We start from the raw sequence: 18,790 nt of genomic DNA on the forward strand, positions 1-18,790 counted from the left end.
TATTTCCCATGGAAAGTCGTCCCTTTCGTGTGTGTGTGTGTGTCCGTGTGAAAACTTGGTTGGCACAAACGGCCACAAAAAGAAAAATATTATCACACCTATCCAAGTGGACTCAAAGGAATAGCACGACGCAAGGTGCCTTTTTTCTCCCCGTGGCACACAATATGCACTTCCGGTGGGTAAAACAAACGCGTCACGTTTAATGCCACCTGGCAGATTTTGTTTTGTTTTTGTTTTCGCTGAGCCAGCCACAACACGTTGGACAACATTGTTACGCACACCTTTGTGGTTTGTTGGAGAGAAAAAAAGAACATTCCCGTTATCGATGAACGTGATTGGCATTGACTGCAGATGTGATCGGAGTTAAAGGTGTCACATCTTGTGTTTGCACAATTATTGTTTATCCCGAGGAAAGGGGCCCGAAAGCACCAAACTCAATCGCTTTCTTATTGCGGAATGATTATTTTGGGCCCTGGTTTGCTTTATTTTTCCACCTAACATAAAATTAAATAGTTGGGGCTTATACATACATTAGCTTTGAGTAGACACGCACACATAAAAAATTGCTTCTATCGTAAGAATTCGGTCCACTAAATCCAACGTGTCCTAGGAGTTCTAAATTCCATAATAAACTTAAGCTTTTCAAAGTTTCCGCCTCGTGAATTTTGAGCCTTCGCTCATATGTTACAAACAAGTTCTCCCTATCATAATTATTATTTTTTATTCAAAGCATTTTACGAAAAAAATTAAACATTAGATTGTTTTCAGTTTTAGTTCAATAATCCCTAATAAGTTGCCCTCACGTGCTAGTCTATCCGTATATGACACAATATTAATGTTAAAAAAGCGATCCGAAGCTTTTTTTTCTGATGGATGGTGGAAACAAAAAGGAAAAGAAATTGTACAACCTTGGAAAAATATTACTTACCCTGTCCTCAATGCCTTACGGAAGTTATCAGGAACTTTAACCTTATTTATAAAATTCCTTATAGTCGCCTTTGTGATCGAAACATTGGACCTTCTTTTCGAATTAACCCAAAACAATTAGATCTGCTGGAGCTGGGGCATGTTCGGAGTATAGGAATACTTTGGATTGAGACTATAAATCAAAGTTCTGTTATTGTTCTATCCAATTTTTATAGCATGGCCATACCCGTAAACATACTGATAGAACTGTCAAACTTTTACAGTATAAAGATAATTAGTGTTATAGTAAATTGCCGGCTTACAGGTTAGGAAGCGATCGATGTAAACGCATGAAATACTTTTTCGAAATAGTTGTTATTAGAAAAAAATCATTTGAACAAATCGTCAGTAGGTCGAATTGATAGATTGCAGATGATGGATCAAAAATATTTAGATCATCCTTTATCATATTGTCCATCATCATAATCATTGACCCGCTCACGGTTAGGCACGTCGTGCTGATATGGTCAGGTTACACAATCCGTTTCCAGGAAACTCGGTCCAGGGCTGCTGTCCTTCATCCCCAGCTACGTCTAATTTTCGACAAGTTTTGCTCCACTTGATCCAATCTACGTCCCTCTACGTCGTGCGGCGAATTGGTAGCTGACGAGCACCTTCCTGGTGGGGCATGAGACGTGGTATCCTCATCACTTGCCTCAGCGAACGTATCCATCCGTCGTTTGCTGCCGTCAAGGTATCTGCACCGCCAGACAGCTCAACTAACTCGTGGTTCATTCTCCCTGCTCACAAACACCGCCAAAGATATTCCCTAACGCTCGAAAATGGCCGTATCGCATAGAGGATTGCCGGACGTATCAGGGTGCGGTATATTAGGTATCTTTTCTGGAACGTAAGTGTTTGTGAACAATTTTCCATCACAATGTGCCTACGATCGCACCAACGTAGCAGAACTCCTCAATTATTTCGAGATCGTCAACTGATACACTGCTCTCCAAGGCGCCGTGTAGTTGTCGATTGTTTTAGAATTTTCCTCTATTAGTTTGATAATTTACTTAATAAATCAAATAAATAAAAGTGATCATTTCTGTTCTAATAAATGTTGAAGAAATTCTTTTTGTTTGAATATTTTTGGTTTACTCCCAATGGATACTTCTAATAGATACATTGCCTTTTAACCTCACTTTGTTAACACAAACGACACAAAGATTCTCCCCCATCCCTTCGACTCCCTTCCCCGTGCTCCAAAATTCCAAGACCAATTTTTGGGCAATTGAAATGCTGACATTGCCACGTTCAAATGCTTATTTACACACTCCAGCATCATAGTCGTGCAAGATTAAGCGAACTCTCAACTCGTAGCAAAACCGGCATTTATTTGACATAATGGATTTGTTTCGCCTGTTTTTCTTTTTGCTGCTTTTGCTGTTTCTTTGTTTCCACTCTTTCCCCCCCGGTGTACCATCGCCCGGACCACCTGTGGGAAATAGACGGGAAAATTCTCGGCCCAATCATCCAACCCTCCCCCGGTTTACCCGTCAAGCGTCTGACCACCATGGGAGATACCGCACTGACCTACGCGAAAACCCAGAACAGGAAAGTGACGGTAAAGTTCAAACTCCCTCCGTTCCACGGCCCCACGCGGGTGCACTGAAGCGGCAAGTATCGGATATCGTAGAGCAAAGATCTTAACAGCCAATAAATTTATTTCCTGGCTCGGTTTCGTTTGCTTCCTTTGTGTGGCGGCGTGTCGGCGCGCTGTGTCTTCTCGGGCCCGGTGGTGTGTCCCAAAAGCTTGGTCCTACTCGGCTACCTACCTGTTTCTCTTTTCCACCATCGTTACCATCGTTTGTGGAAAGCTTATTTTAGTGACTCTCTTCTTTAACGTATTCATCCACGTTTCACCCCCCCGTACCTTTGGGTACGGTTGGGTGAGGGTCGCAACTGTGGGTTTTCCCAGTGGAAACTTTCGGTCGGCAAAAGTTTCACTTCTGCTCGGTATCCAAATTCGAAACGCTTATAAAATGGTAAGGTCTAATTATGCCTTTGCTCGTAATGAGCTTAATGCTTTTATTTTTTTTTTGTTTCGTTTCGCAAAAGACTAAACCTCGAACCTTTAAAGTCACCGAGCGCATAGATAAATGGTTTTGCCTTATGCTTAGCTATAAATTCCCTTGGCAGCTAAACCGAGGGTCTAACATGGTGCCGGGTTGATGTGCGTTGGCTTTCTTTCTTCCTTTCTTTTTCACAGATTACACACTTTAAATGGAGAGACGAAAGATGTTGCTCTTTTGCAACGAAATCAAAGAGAAACATGTTCATTTTAGGCATTCTTATCGTTGAAAGTAAGTGAAGACATTATGTTCGTCAGGGGAAAATGTGGAACATGCGTGCCTGGAACGGTCTGACCGGAACAACTGTGAAATAAATAGCAACAGATAGCAATTTAAGGTTGTTTGAAATATTTTGAATCATTTGCACAATACAGAAAAGGACACTTTTGTCTGCTTGATTATCTAAATCACATATAAGGCAAATTTAATTCGGAATCATTATTCTGTTGTTCTGCTATCCGCCAGGCTGACATCTGTGAACTATTTGTAGATAATCTTTCATGCATGTTGGAGGGACCTTTTCGTATTCCTGCTCAGTTTTCTTATGCTCTGCATGTTATACCTATTTAAATACTATTTTTTTCCTTGAGCAATAAAATAATAAATATTTATAATAAAATAAACATAAATAATAGCATTGACATGGGTAAATGAGCATTATCCAAACTAAAATCTTCCGATTTCTCCGGGCCGAATCACTCAACTATGCGCTTTTGGTAAAACAGTAGAATTAACTATTTATCCTGGACTACTGTTTTGCAGCAGTTCTTACTTACAAATAAATTTAAAACAGCAAGAATTCATGCTAGGAGGATCTCCACCATTCTTCTATATTGCGACTTATTCTTTCCCATGATCTGTTTCTGGCTTAAACTACTTAAGCTAGGTTTTTAGTAGTACAGTTGTTAGATTAAAAGAGGCCTTCTTGGAAAGTGAATCTTGGGTTGGGCGTCTTACCTCCTTACGGTCATCTTTTCCACACGGATGACATCAAATTTTCCATTTCTACTTCTTCTCGTTCTTCTTGTTTCAATCGTTCAACGTCATGTTGATTTATTTTCCGTTTGTTTTTCTTCTAACTTCCTCCAAGTATGTCCGGCTAAATGCTCAATTATCTTGTTTTCCCTACTAATTTACCTATTTCCTTCAGCTACCAGCAATCCAATGTTCCTCTTACCTTAAAATATTCAGAGATTTTGTGCGTGTAAAGAATGATCCCTCGTGTTGTTAGTGAGTTTTCATTTTATTTCATTTCATGTATTTAAACACTATCTGCACTTAGACTTAAGTGATATTATCTTATAATCTAGCAAGTCACCTATTTATCTGGCCACTTTATTTATATTTAGTGACTAGTTTAAACTAGTTTAAACTAATCACTAAAGTACTTGACGAACACAAAGAATTGCAAGTCTGATCCGTAAAATCGGGATCTAGATAAGACCAGCTGACGAGGAACATGGAAATTTAAAAGGGCTTAAAAACACATCAAATAAACTTTTTATTAATATTATTGTGAAGAATATTTATTAACTTGGAAATTTCGAATCGCATATTTTTAAATGCATATTTTGAAATTTATTGAGAGATCTTGAGTATACAATTAAAAAATAATAAAAAAAAGTAGTTAATAATGTGTCTAACTTTTACTCCTTCTGACACAAACAAATGATGATGCCGACAATTCGAATCAAACATTCCCACGACGAAACAACTGTGACAGAAAAGACACACAACCCGAAGCCGTTGTTCTACCCTTACACCTCCGGTCGCATCAATTTGGTTCCACACTAACGCTTTTGTGGGGGAATGTGACTTCTTGCTATATTGCTGTTGCTGTTGGGACATACCGTCCCCCCGAAAAACTTCTGCACCAAAAACGCACAGCAGCAGCAGTTTGTTGAGCTGATGAAAGGCCACGATTCAACCACCCCAAAACAAGGTAGCAATCGAAGAGATTGAATTGCTAACTTTACCGTATGCACCGGCATATGGCGATAGAACGTGAGCGAAAAACATACCCACGAAGGGGTTGAGTGGGTTGAGGTCCCAAACCTGCATGCATAAATATACCCCGTTGACATGCACCCGTGAGCTTGAACCCCGAATGGAGGCGCCTGGTTGTTCAGCAACATTGCAATGGAGAACCCAGTTTGACATACCATACTTGATGTATGGTTTCCTTACGGGGCGTCAAAATAACCAACCACCCCACCCCACCAGTACCATGCTGCTGCCCCTAGCTGGATGTTCCGTTCATACCGACGGCAACAGCCGTGCCACAGCAATAACTTCGTCATTCGACGTAAAGGGTACATTTCGTGGACGAATCATTCGACGGTCTGCCACTGCCGAAATCATTAGCAATGCATTAAATTTTATCAAAGTATTACGATCGTCTAACGAAGTTGGTGATAAGTTTTGCGGTTTTGTTACACTGCACCGGGACTCCCTCCTTCTCTTTCTTTTTCTCTCTCTCTCGCTTCCATATTGCTCATTTGGCCTGTTGTAACCGAAAAGTAAATGAGATTGCAACCGGACGATGTAGGCAGGGTGGCCTTTCACTGGAAAGAGTTTTGATTTTATTATGTTGCTCGGCACAAAATTGCTCTGCAAACTCTGCCGTGCAGCACAAAAGTTCTGCTGAAGAGCAGCATGTAGAAGACACAGAAACGTTGGTGTGCCTGGGGTGGCAACCTTGTTGTGGTCGAAGATATACATATTTTTTTTTTTTTGCACTCACATGTGCACGAAGGCACTTCAACAAATGTGCAAATGGTGGTTTATTTGCTTTTTTCGATTTTCGATCATGAATATTTATTTCCTTTCCAAAATTAACCGGTTTTTTTCAGCCAACCTGTTAAAAGTGCATCAGAAATCGACATGAAATGGTTGTTTAAAGCCAGAGCCAAAATTTGTGGGACACACTTTTACGGAAGATTGCGCCTTTTTTTTTTGAAGCTATCTGTACTTCAAACTCACATGTGTCTCGTTGTTAATGTGATTATACGAAGTAATTACTATGTCATAACCTTCTTCCAGGAACGTCTGCAATTATTTCCAAGTACAGGGGTGTACTCCAACCGAGGGCAGGGGGTTGTAACTTTCGCTCTTCGGGAGGTGACTTAAAAAACCCATACCCCGACCCCGAGCGCACTTTATACTTCAGTGGAATAGAATTTGAGGGGATGAGGAGAGAGGAATGAAGGAGTGGAATTTGGAGGGGCGTGGGGAGTTTTCTGCAAGTAAGTAACTTCCTGTGTTTTATTTTATTAACCGTACGAAAACTCAACCACTCCACCAACGGCGTGAACCGGTATTTTGCCGTAGCGCAAAAAGGTAGAAAAGTGTGTATCGCAAGACACGATACACACCCGTTGATGGCCGTACTACGGTAGGCCCGGGCGCTGAGTGCGATATCTTTGGAGAATTCATCATTTATGCAAGACGTGATTGCTCCGTAAACGATGTTTTTTTTTCCACCCCCCCTCCCCCCCCCCCCCCCCCCCCCTTCGTTCTTTCTGTTTTTCATCATTGCTTATGCCTGCCGCAACTTGCCATCGTGCACGGGTAGCGTGCAGGATGTGGCACAAATTGTCTGATGAAAAGAAGAAAGTTAAATAGCTTTTCGTCGTGTGTACAACTTTTAAAGTCATTTAATGTTTTTGGTTCATCTGTACACCAAACGGGCTTGTAGAGATAACTTTAATTAATTTAAACAGTGAAAAAAAGATACTTAATGTAGATGCATCAAAAAGGGGATGGTTTTTATTTTTTGCTTAATTTGTTTTATTAAAATCAGTAAAACACAAGCGAACGTGCAATATACTGTTTAATTTTAAATTACACTCACTCGCAACGCATTCATATTGCAAAACAGTATCATCCACGAAGGTCATAATTGAGGAGCGGGAAAAAAGGGTCTTAAAAAGGTTGCTAGAGGGTTAATTTAACAACAGCAACTAACACGATCTGTATCTGAGAAAGCGAACACACACACACACACCAAAAAGAAAAAAAAGCTCCCCCAAACACAGCCATCATTTTCTTATATCTCATAATCCCTTTTTCTTTGACGAGACCCAAAAAGTGATAGGGGAAAGAAACAAATAAGGAACATATCAGAAGCAACATAACAACAGCAAGCACAAAAAAGCATGTTAAAAGCCTACAATGGTCGGTTGAATGGATGGTCAGCGAGGTAGAATTTAATATTCAAGGGTTATTAATTTTCCAATCCTTTCTGTCCATCACCGTTGAAGCGTAATTTGTCCTGCAGCTTTGCAAACCGATCCTATCGCTTTTGGGAGGGGGGGGGGGAGAGAAACCAAAGAAAAAACTGAAAGGATCTTTGCCTTTCTCTCTTGCTCGCTGGAAATTAGCTTGGCTGCGTACAGGAAGCTCGTTGCGTTATTAGCAGCTGAAAGGGAAGTTATCGAAATAGAAGTAAGTTTGATTGATTATTACAACCCTCGTTGTCACGATGTGCTGCTAATGATGGTCGGTTACTTTATCCTTCACAGCCCCATAATGTGTAGTTCATTCATTGGCCGTTGTTCGAACGGTTGTATTCATTTATATCCTTTTAATCACGGTTCATCGTACGTTTGCTGAGGAAGAACGTTTTTAAATGTAATGTTTGTTATGTTGACAACAAGCCGGTGGAAAATACAACCGCTCTTTCCCACTGATATTTAATAATGTTGCACATTGTTTCATATCTTACGTACAAATGCTTCGTATCTTTTGCGCTTTGCAGACAAGCAAAAACCCAACTTCAAACACTTCAAAAGAAAGCTGGCTGAAACATTTCACGCAATCAAAGCTGCACTCGAGAAAAATTGAATGCCGAAAGATCATCAGCAGCAGGGAGATCGGGCGAAACAAAACAATATCCGCGCGAATATTGCTTTATGATAATCTCGAGTACAAACGAAGTGAAAGAATGAAAACAATGGTGCCACATGACAGTGGAAAGAAAAGAAAACGTTCGCGTTTGACGTAACCGATTTGATGGCGTTCAAATCATCTGCAGTACTTGACCGCATTTTGGGTGCCCACGGTAGAAGGCAATGCAGAGGAAAGGGAAGATCCATTTTCAAGTGTTTTCTTTATCATTGATTCCATTTTTTTTTTGTGACACACTCTACTTTTGGCTACAGCACACTTAAAAGCATGGTTGGTATCTGCTGATTTTTATTAATACACATTTTTATGGCTGCTGACTGAGGCATCTTTAGCTTTGCTTCTTTCATTCTTTCATTGACTTTCCCGACTAACAATACGCCAACGTATCCATGGCTCACAAACGGCGTTAGAAGGTAGGAGAATAATCTCTCACAAGTCTTCACTTTTGTGGACATATTTGCGTACTCGTGGCGGGCGTGATTACATGCCCCACGCTTCATCAAAAACAAAAAAGAAGCAAATCATCGGCCACCGTGACTATGCTGCCTTCGGGATCATCCTTCGTGAGTGTCGTTTATTCAACTTTTTGGCTCTGCTTCCGTTCAGCTTATGGATGGATGAAGAATTTTCCCTTACTGCCAAAATCGTCGCTGGGATTATGCTTCATTATCCACCGATTAAGAGAGTTGTTAAGCTGGCCCAGGATTTGTTGGACCTCTAAGTGGAGGCAACACAAAATTTCCTTTCCCTGACCGCTTTATCTGGCTCGTTCCATCGATGCCTCCACACATTGACGGTCAACGTTGTGGAATGTTTCGTCCTTCCGATGGTCGCCGGTCTAATCAACTTGTTCGGTCATCTTTTTGTTTCTTTCGTGCTCTCGCTAGCAACATCTTCACCAGATAGCATCCGTGGACAAACAGAGACACACGACCAAGCTGGCATACTGCGTATGCTGGCAGTTAATAATTTCATCTTTTGGCCCTTCCCCAAAGGTCACTGCGGAAGCCACTCAGGAGCCTACGGAAACATTCTTGGGCAACGGAACCTTTTGGGCACACCTGGAGCGCCCTCAGGATATGATAAAGAGAGAAAGATAGAGAGAGAGAGAGAGAGATCGCACGCACGGACACCAGATGTGTGATGGTTTATGTGTCCGTTTTGCGGTAAGCTGCTGGTTCGTTATGTTTCGGCATTCCTGGGGGTTTGATAAATGTATGTTTGGGCGTTTTGTATGCTGCACCTCTGGCCGCCACCCCGAACCGATTCCCCTCTGCAAAAGGGAACCAATTCCATTTGAATACCTCACGGGGTTGCGATGATTCATGGTAAAGGCCCATACCCAACTCCCAGTCACATCACCAGTCCCGAGGATCCCGAGAGAGAGAGCGTGAGAGACAACGAGGGAAAAGGGGGTTGCTTTGCTGGTTGCCCGGCGGATAGCAGCCTGGCCGGTACCGAAACCCTGGTCAGCTTTGGCATATTTCACTTCGTACCTTTTTATGTCATCCTCGGGATTATTGGAAAACGTTTTATGACAAAGGAATCCCCCAATCTAATTTATATCCAACTACACACATGTGCCCGGTGCACGGTCGGAAACGGCTGACAGAAGCAATAAGCGACCATTTTCTGCTCGGTGTCTCTCCATCGCAGAAAGCCTGGAGAGACAGGCAACAGACGTGGTGTATGGCAGGGTGAGAGGATGCCCCGGGAATGGGATCGTTTTCCATCGATTAGGATGATTAAGACGAAAGATGTATAAACATACAAACATACGGAGGTTTTGGTTTCAATGTGTTGATTTTGCTGGAGACGATCGTAACGCGAGGACACTAGTTCTAGGCTAACTTTAATAGTAATATCTCAAAGTTACAAGACACTGAATAATTAGCAATCAGATACGATTGAAGATAATAGAAATGTTATATTTCTAATAAACAAATACCGATTTATGACTAATTTAAATTTAAAGTAAAGTTTCAAAACTCTCGTGTCTCAAGAGGTCCTTTTTTGTTGGAATTTTACCTGTCTTTTTTCTACTGTTTTTGTGGCAGTACAACCTCAATAAGGCCTTGGACAGTGCTATTTCTAACTTTCGTTGACATCATTTACCCGCTTCAGGACAGTCCCTAGACTGTAAGGTCCTCGGATGGGTTTTGATACCCATTTCTGTTGTGTAAGATTGGTGCGGTTACTGCCTCACCCAGACTTTAGCTGAATTAGTACACGGTCATGACTGGTCTAAATCATCTTCCTTCAACCAACTTCCTGGTAATGTAATCTATTCAGCAATTAAAGAAATATTCTATTAACGAAAAAGGCTTTGAATATTTTAAAGATGAGCGATTTGAAGTTATTATATAGGACGCTGAAAACGGTAGATATAAAAATTGAAAATGAATTGATTTGATTTGTTCCACATCTTCCGAAGAGATAAGTTACTGAAATAAAATACTTATATACGGTTAAACTTCAAAGTTTTTTATTTTTGTTTCTTTTTATTAATGAAGAACGGCTTCAAAGTACTTTGTATTAATAACAAATTAAACCAAATTTTTGTATCTTCAAAGATGACTTTTTAATCACTTTTTTTTTCTTTTTATATTAACTTTGTGCTTTAAATTAACTAATCTGCAAAAAATCAAACTCCCATACATCAAAAATAGTGTGTCCTGTACTTGTAGTATCCTTATATTTTCCAGGGTTGCCTTTCGAATACTTATAGAAACAGAAGACTCCTGAGTTCTCGCTATAAAACACACGTCTTAAGCCCACACAGTGACATTTTGACAAGCGCATCAATTTTAAGCTCATTAAAGTTTTCCACCAATCTTTCAACGCAAACTGCCAGTGAATCATACGCCCTCGTGCGCCGTTGCCGGTGAACTGCTTACGCGACATAATCACCACCAGTGCTGCCTAATGCAGCAGAAGAGATATTTGAATCCTCGTGAAAATCCCCCTTGCCAGCCGATAAGATCTTGACCCGGCTGACTGTACGAACATAAACAAGCCATAAAATGGTAGTCCGGAACCGATTCGGGAACGGAACACCCTACGCATTACTGCAGCCACGCTTTCGCCCCCCTCCCATCCTTCATTGGCTTCCTTTTCCAATGTGTTTAGGAATTTCTTTGGCGCTATTCGTTTCCCACCTCCCGGCTTTCCGAGGGGGTTCAAGCAATCCGGCTTGACGAGCGCTTAACATCTTTCTTTCCTTATGTTATCGGGATGAAGGAGAAGCAGTAGATGATGATGATGATGATGATGGGATGCGGTGCCAGTTTTTGGTTAAAGTCGACAACATGACACCAAAGCACACATACACGCACGCACACAACCACCCACACGGGACAAACTTCCATTTTCTCGCCGCCGTTCCGCAGTGGATGAAATGACTCTTACTGAAAATCTTTTGTAAACTCCACCCGGAGAAAAGGCAACTGCCACCAGGCAGTTCATAAAATCTAATCGGAAACTGCCAGAAAGGTGGGTGCCAACAGTATGCCTGGTACCAGGGCCGGAAGGAAGTGTGGAGGCATGTTTTTGAAATCGACAACCCCAAACCCCATGGATAGAAAGTTGATCCCCTAAGTTGAAGCTCGAGTACTAGCGCTTCAAGCACGAAGACGTCAACGGGCCTTGTCGGTGTGTTTCATCTTTCATTTCACTGCCTTTGCCAGACTCCGGCCACCGTGATAACTGTCGACATGATAATGGGCTGTGCCCGGTAATCTAGGCGTTTTAGATTAGCGAAACCGCATCCCACAGCGTATCGCGCGAGATGCTCCTCCGTGCGCAAAAACTTTATCTTTCACACCATTTTCAGGGAGGGCGAAACGGTAGGGAGATGGGAAAGGTATCGGAGATGAGGGGTCGAAATAATCAATTATGGACATGATTTATAACTTCATCGCTGTCGGCGATGTACGATACGAAGTGAATTGTTTTTTTTTTTGTTCCGTCCTTTCCTCCATGTCCAGCCGAAACGAAAGCCAGATGTTCCGGACATTTCGGAAGCTAGTTTTGCTTCCGATACCAACCTAATTGGCAAAGAACAAATCGGAAAAAATCGGGAAAAAAATAAGAAAAAAAAGCAAACGAAGCACTCTTCTGCTTAAAACGAGCGAATGAACTAAAACAAACGTGGCACGACTAGAGGTTAACTTTGTGGCAAACTTCGTGAAGAATAGATCTACCTAAAACAAACAGAGAGAAAAAAAAATAAAGCACACGATAGTATCAAAACGTATGGCTCATAAATCACACTTTGCAGAAGGGAAATTTATTCACCAGGCTAGTGAATCGGTTCCTTTCTATGCTTTGTTACCTGCTCCACGGCCGAAAGACAAAACGGCCGATCAAAAGAAAATACCAGCATTTCCTCAATTACCTTCCATCACACAGGTCCGTCCCAATGATATAACTCATGCGAAATGGGTTTTCGTGGGTAGAATTGATTTTCTTCCCTTCCCAAAATGATCATCATCATCATCATCATCATACAGCCTACATCACACCGGTTGGTGCGTTTGGTGCGCTGGTGGTTGTAATGGGAATTATTATTAATTTCCACCGGGGAATAATCATTTCGGTATTATTAAAAAAATCGTTGTCATATGCACAAAAATACCACACCGTGCCATGTGGGAGGAACCACGTTACATGCAGTAATGGCCAAAAAAAACATTTTTTTATTTGATGTTTTATTCATTTTCTACTCTTTTTTTTAAGGCGTTTGCACGCGGTTTAATGTGGATGCTATTTGATGCAAAAATATTTGAATGTTTTATGAGATGAGTCAAAGCTAGAGTTTCGATAACAGTTGACGGTGAACATTTGCGCAGCAAATTGCAATCATAGCTTGGTTAAAGGAACATTGTTTTAATCAAATTTTAATTACAAAGCTTTTACAGGCAAAAATGTAATTTCCTGCATTGGTATAAGGGGAAATAGACCATAAAGTTTGTGGGTGTGTGATTAATTGTGGATGAAGTATTCAATGACATTTTTTAATATTGCGATCATTTAATTCAATAGAGCTTCTTCTCTCTTAGGGGATAATTATTTACTTAAGTTGCAACTATTACAATGAATAAAAATTTAAATGAAATGAAATATATTTTTGAATTCCCATTGGTACCGGTCCGAAATTTTGGGAGTTATATAGACAAACCGAAAATTTATTACAGGAAGATTAATTGATTTGGTGAGACCAATTTGGAATTCTATACTTCTTCTTTTTTGGCAATAAAAAACATAAGAGGTCTTGGCCTGTCATTTTTTGGCTTTCTTAGATTTTATTTAGCTGAAGCCGTATAGTCAGTCCTGAGGTTTGACCCGGATGGGAATTGATCCCCGGGCCTATCGTACAGAGACCCCTGAACCATCGCAACCAGCCATATGGAATCCTATACTGTGACCCCGTCACTACATGCTTAGCAATTGTCTCGTTTGCGAACGCGACTACGATTCCGACATAGCTTCCGAAACATATCGAACACCTGTATGTAGTGGGCTATATTTATCTAGCAAGATCGCCAAACGCGTTGTTTATACCGACATTGTTGAAGCAAGTTCAACATACCAGTAATAAATTTAACGCATGCAGCAATTATTTGAGTGAAATGAAACTTATTTTAACAAATTCGCATTAAAATACATCAATTTATAAAATTTTACTAAATTTCCAAAAAAACGCTAAGGCTATAGCTTTAGGAGTTATTTATTTTTAGGTGCTTTAGGCAAATTTATAGATTTTTTTTGGGAAATGTCCTCGAGATGAGATTTTTTTTCGAATTAACAGCCATTCTTCTGTTTTAAAATTAATAGTAACATTCACAATAATTATAGACCTACATCAGCTGCGTACTTTAAAAAATAAAAAGACACTCAACCGATTATTGAATTTGCATTTGTTTACCTTGATATTGCCAGCAAAATTAAGCTATCCTGGCCGCCATTACAGACGCCATTGTCATGGCGTCAAGTCGCGCTTCGAATAGCGATTTTTCGCTGAAAATACACGTATAGCGACTTTTCGCAATTTTTTTTTTTAAATGGAGTTTTGCAAAAAGTTCCTGAATCGCGTTCGCAAACGCGACAATTGCTAAGCTTTTAGTTACGTACTGAAACTTGAAACTAGTTCCGAAATTCATAATTTAGACGAGGTATATTATTAATTTAAATTTAAATTCTAATTTATCATTTTTGCATTAAATTTTGCATTATAATAATATTGCTTTCTTTTGTAGCGTTGATATAATTAGCTAGTGAATAGTGAAGCTGTTACGTGTTTTAATTCTATTTATTATTGCTTTTATTTGTATTATGAAGCTCGAAAACCGCATTTTACTCTATATTCCTCTACAAAATTTCGTAGGTAATGGAATGGAATACGCAGAATAAGACACGCACAATACGATCAAAGCTTTTTACACACGTCTCTAACGTTTATCATTTTCCATCTGTTCAATGAGTACTATCTATAATGTGTGTGTGTATGTGTGCTTATGGGTATAAAACATAACTAGCAACACAAACGTGTCAATCGAGTTTCGCGATGCGATTCTGCTCCATAGTCACACAACAGCTGGAATAACACTGAAACATGCTGATGATATGAAGCAAACGGTTTGATCATTCGTAAGCTTCTGGAAGTGTTACACCATTTTTTCATGTTTTTTTTGTGTGTTTCATTTCATTCATATCTCGGCAGAGGGTTTCTCTCTAAAGTCGCAAGTCGGGATATTCTTTTTCACAATATGTTTCAATGTTTCAGTGTAAGAAAGTGCAGCCGCAAACAAGAGCGCACAATAAAAAGAAAAACAAACAAACAACCACCCTTCCTCGCTAAAAGAAAAAAATCAGCAAAAAGTACAACCCCAGCTTATGAGGTATGAATGTTTGTTGAAGGAAGTGTCAAAGGTAGCGATCGTGTTACGCCTCCACCATCATTGACGCAGCAACAAACTCGTATAAATGATGTTCTGCTTCCTGGGGGTGGCTCCCCCCCCCCCCCCCGTAACATCGGTCCCGTGACCCACAGGAGGCACGAAATAACCTCGAGCGAAACACACATATTCACCTCATGATTGTGCTTCATTTATGGTGCTTCTCCGACCATCTTTATCGGTTTGGTAGGGTATAGCTGATAGGCGCATAAAAGTAAACGATGGAGGAGGTTTTAACCATCCACTCGAGTTGCACAACATCATACATTCGCACGCATACGGTAAGAATCCGTTTCCCCCCCAAACCATTCCAGATTCCACGGCGAGAGTCGTTTGCCTTGCCACACACACACACACACACACTGGTAGCCATTCTCCGGAGGCTGTGATGTTGAAAGAAGAGTGTTTATTCTACTCCCAAGGCACTTCATGGTTCGAGTGTCCTTTGCCGCTTTACCACGACCTACCCAAAACCACCTCCCCCGTCCCGCCATCCAGCCCGGAGGCCACACTTTTCCTGCGGAACAATTCACAACAAAGCGCACGCTTTCCCATGCACTCGCAACACAACGTAACGGGAGCTTGAAGTGTTCTTTTCGCTTTTTTTTTGTACATTCTACTTCTTTTTTTTTGCTTGCTTTACTTTGCTCTGTTTGCTATTTACTTACCTTTTGCGTGTTCATGAAGCAACGAGCGTACCTACGCATAGCGACAAACACGTGAACAACGTGCCACAAAAGCCTGTTTCCCGCGATGTAATCCGGTATAGGCCGTGCTGGCTCAGGCGGCACCAGCTCAGTTGAAGAAGTAACAAATATGGAAATTCACCCACCCCGCCCTGAAGGTGAAGCTACCTCACAAGGGGGTGTGGAGGGGGAAGGGGGAGAATTTTCCCTCTCGTCCGCTTTTCCACCCAACCGGCATTCCCACCGGAGTTGAACGTTTCCAATTTCCCACCCCGAGTCGCACCCCTGTCGTCGTGCGACCTCGCCCTACCAAAAAAAAAGAAAAAAAGTCAGACCGAAATCATCATCTAAATCTAATTCAAAGTTTACATTATCTCCCACATCGGCAAACGCATTACAGCGCAAACCATCATCAGCATCATGGTACGATTTATGTTTATCATGTGGTGATTTCTGAGACGTGATGAATATGTTTGTCCCTTCCCCGCTTTTGGGGGGTTGGGGGTAGGTAAACATGTGGCTAAGGGTTGTTCGGTTTCGGTTGGCGTAATGGCGTTTTGTTTCGAACAATTTCGAAAGGATATTTTGCTTACTTTAGCGCTTGCCTGCATTCAGGATGCTGGTTGTTTTAGCGTACTAAAGAAACGGAACACAAAGCTGGGTGTTTCGCTTTTAAGAACGCCTAACAGTACCGCTTGAAAGCGGACACTCAGGCTCTACCCGTTGAAGTGGCTCTGTGATAATAATGAAAATCTGCTGGTAGATGAGTTAATTTATAATGCGCTTCTGGTGCTGTCTTCAATATGTCAATTAGTAAGTTATTTCACCTGTGTCCACATTACCTGTCAAACCCATTCGCCGAGATCGAATGTTTGAAGGATACGATAAAGACCATCGATGTCTCTCAATACATCAATTAAATTCAAAAAATTTTTGTGTAAAAAATACAATCGAATTGTGTGAAATATCTGTCATTGACAATTGACTACCTACATCAATATACATATGAGAATAGCTCAATGTAATCGTAAATCATCTCTAATCTGGAAATGATTTTCATTCGAATTTCCCACTAGGCTTTTTTCAAAATGTCACACAAACAAACACAATGATCTTACACGCTACAATCTGTGCCACATCACGAACGCAAGATTTACATCTATTTCACAAAACATCTCTTCTCAATAAATCTATCTCACCACAGGGAACCACCAGACTTTTACGACATTGGCTTTGATTTATCATACCACGGTTCGGAATTACTCTTCACCCACATGGTAAGAGTAATTGCTGCCCCAAAACTTGACGCCCCGAAAAAAAAACAAACCATTGAGCCCGAGATTGGGTGAAACAGTTCAATGATTTCAGTACCCAATATTGGGTACAGCCAATTTTGGTCGCTCAATCTACTCAATCTATTGACACGAGCACGATAGGCCATATGTTTACGCAATCACGGCAATTGACATTTTCAGTATATTTATGACCTTTACGGTACTACCTTCCACACACACAAAAACAGGTCACACTGTCCTGTGCGAGATATAGTGCACCATTAGACGCTTAATCCAAACAAACGGAAGCTAGAGAAACATTTTATTTGGGTAGCGGGAAAACAAAAAACAAAATATGCTATTTGTTTTATACCTCAAAAATTTTCCATGACATCATGTTGCGCCGAATGACGTAGATAGATTCGTTTTGGAAATGGTTTTGCTGTATAAATTTTTCACTTTTATTTTGCTTTGAACTGTCTTCTGAAATACAGTTTTAAAAGGAAAAATTAATGAGTTAGCAAAACGTTCAACTTTCACGTCCAATCCCATTAGTAGCTTTATTCATTCCTTGAATGGATGTAACATATTCTAAAGGGTTATGGCAAGGTATGTCCCACAAACACATAAAACCATGCAATGATAAAATACTCTTAATAAATACCTTGTCTATTTCTATCACACCTTTTCCTGGACTCCTATAACTCACACTAGCACAAAAAAAGTTTAATCTTTAAACAGATATGATGTCATAGTTGATAAGCTTGACACTTGAACGCGAAGTACCACTTTCGAAAAAAGCAACAGCTTTAGTCACAATTCATCGTTCGTTAACAAGACAGTCGCCGCACGGAAAGAGAAATTATCGTCCCAAAAACATCATGAATGTGTTAAAGTCCAACACCGTACCGGACGCTGTAGATGACAATGGTAGAATTTTGTAAGTAAATCCAATAAAATGTTCCATTGTTCCATTGAAACCTCTTTTTTTCTTATGCATTTAGGGCACAAAACTTGTCCGTTTCCGACATCATTTCCTCACCGGAAGTGCATGGCATTGAGATTGTCGACGATGCTCATTACGATATGCGTCAGGAACGGCGTGGAGTTGCAGTAGTTTTTAGTCAGAAAAAGTTTTTCCATCTCGCCACGCGCCACGGCTGCGAGATGGACTGTAACAACATTCAGCAGGTGTTGAGCGATCTACAGTTTGAGGTGCGTGTGTACGAGGATCTGCTGGTACAGGAGTTAATGCAAGTGCTGTACGATCTGGCAGAAGAGAATCACAAAAATCGGGACTGTTTGCTGGTGGTGATTATGACACACGGAGAGCATGATGTGCTGTATGCGAGAGATCGCACCTTTCGCGTTGATCGTCTGTGGGAAAATTTCGTCGGCAACGCGTGTCCTTCGCTGCTGGGCAAACCGAAGCTGTTCTTCATACAAGCGTGCCGAGGTGCGACCCTAGATACCGGTGTGCATCTCGCCCAATCGATCAAGCAATCTGTTAGAACGGTTGCTGCAACAGCCACCTTGAGAGAATTACCCCAACCAACCGTACCGATGGGTAGATCGAAATCCATCCAATATGCCATTCCATCGATGGCCGATTTGTTGGTGATGTACTCCACCTACAAAGGTTATTACTCGTGGCGTAACACCAGCCAGGGGTCATGGTTTATTCGGGCACTATGCGATGAGCTGCGTATGCATGGACATACTAAAGAATTGCTGCAACTGTTGACCGCCGTTTCACGCAAGGTTGCATTCGAATTTCAGTCCAATGTGCCCGGCGATGATCTCTTGAATTGCAGAAAGCAAATGCCCTGCATTGTATCGATGCTTACGAAACTTGTTTATTTTCCTAAGAAATAAATATCTTTCTAAACAGTTATGAGATAAAAAAATCTGTTTGTAGACAATTATGA

At 41.0% G+C, this 18,790-nt stretch overlaps 1 protein-coding gene across 1 annotated transcript in view; it reads left to right on the forward strand.

The window, feature by feature from the left end:
* The window catches only part of LOC125770927 (Down syndrome cell adhesion molecule-like protein Dscam2), a 369,720-nt gene extending 350,968 nt beyond the window's left edge, over positions 1–18,752 (forward strand). Inside the window, exon 14 of the mRNA XM_049441012.1 lies at positions 18,108–18,752. Within this exon, the coding sequence (XP_049296969.1) occupies positions 18,108–18,737 (630 nt within the window). The 3' untranslated portion in view covers positions 18,738–18,752. The remainder of the gene's footprint in view (positions 1–18,107) is intronic.
* The last annotated feature ends 38 nt before the right edge of the window (positions 18,753–18,790 follow it).

Source organism: Anopheles funestus, chromosome 3RL, assembly GCF_943734845.2.
Source record: "Anopheles funestus chromosome 3RL, idAnoFuneDA-416_04, whole genome shotgun sequence".
Taxonomy (NCBI): domain Eukaryota; kingdom Metazoa; phylum Arthropoda; class Insecta; order Diptera; family Culicidae; genus Anopheles; species Anopheles funestus.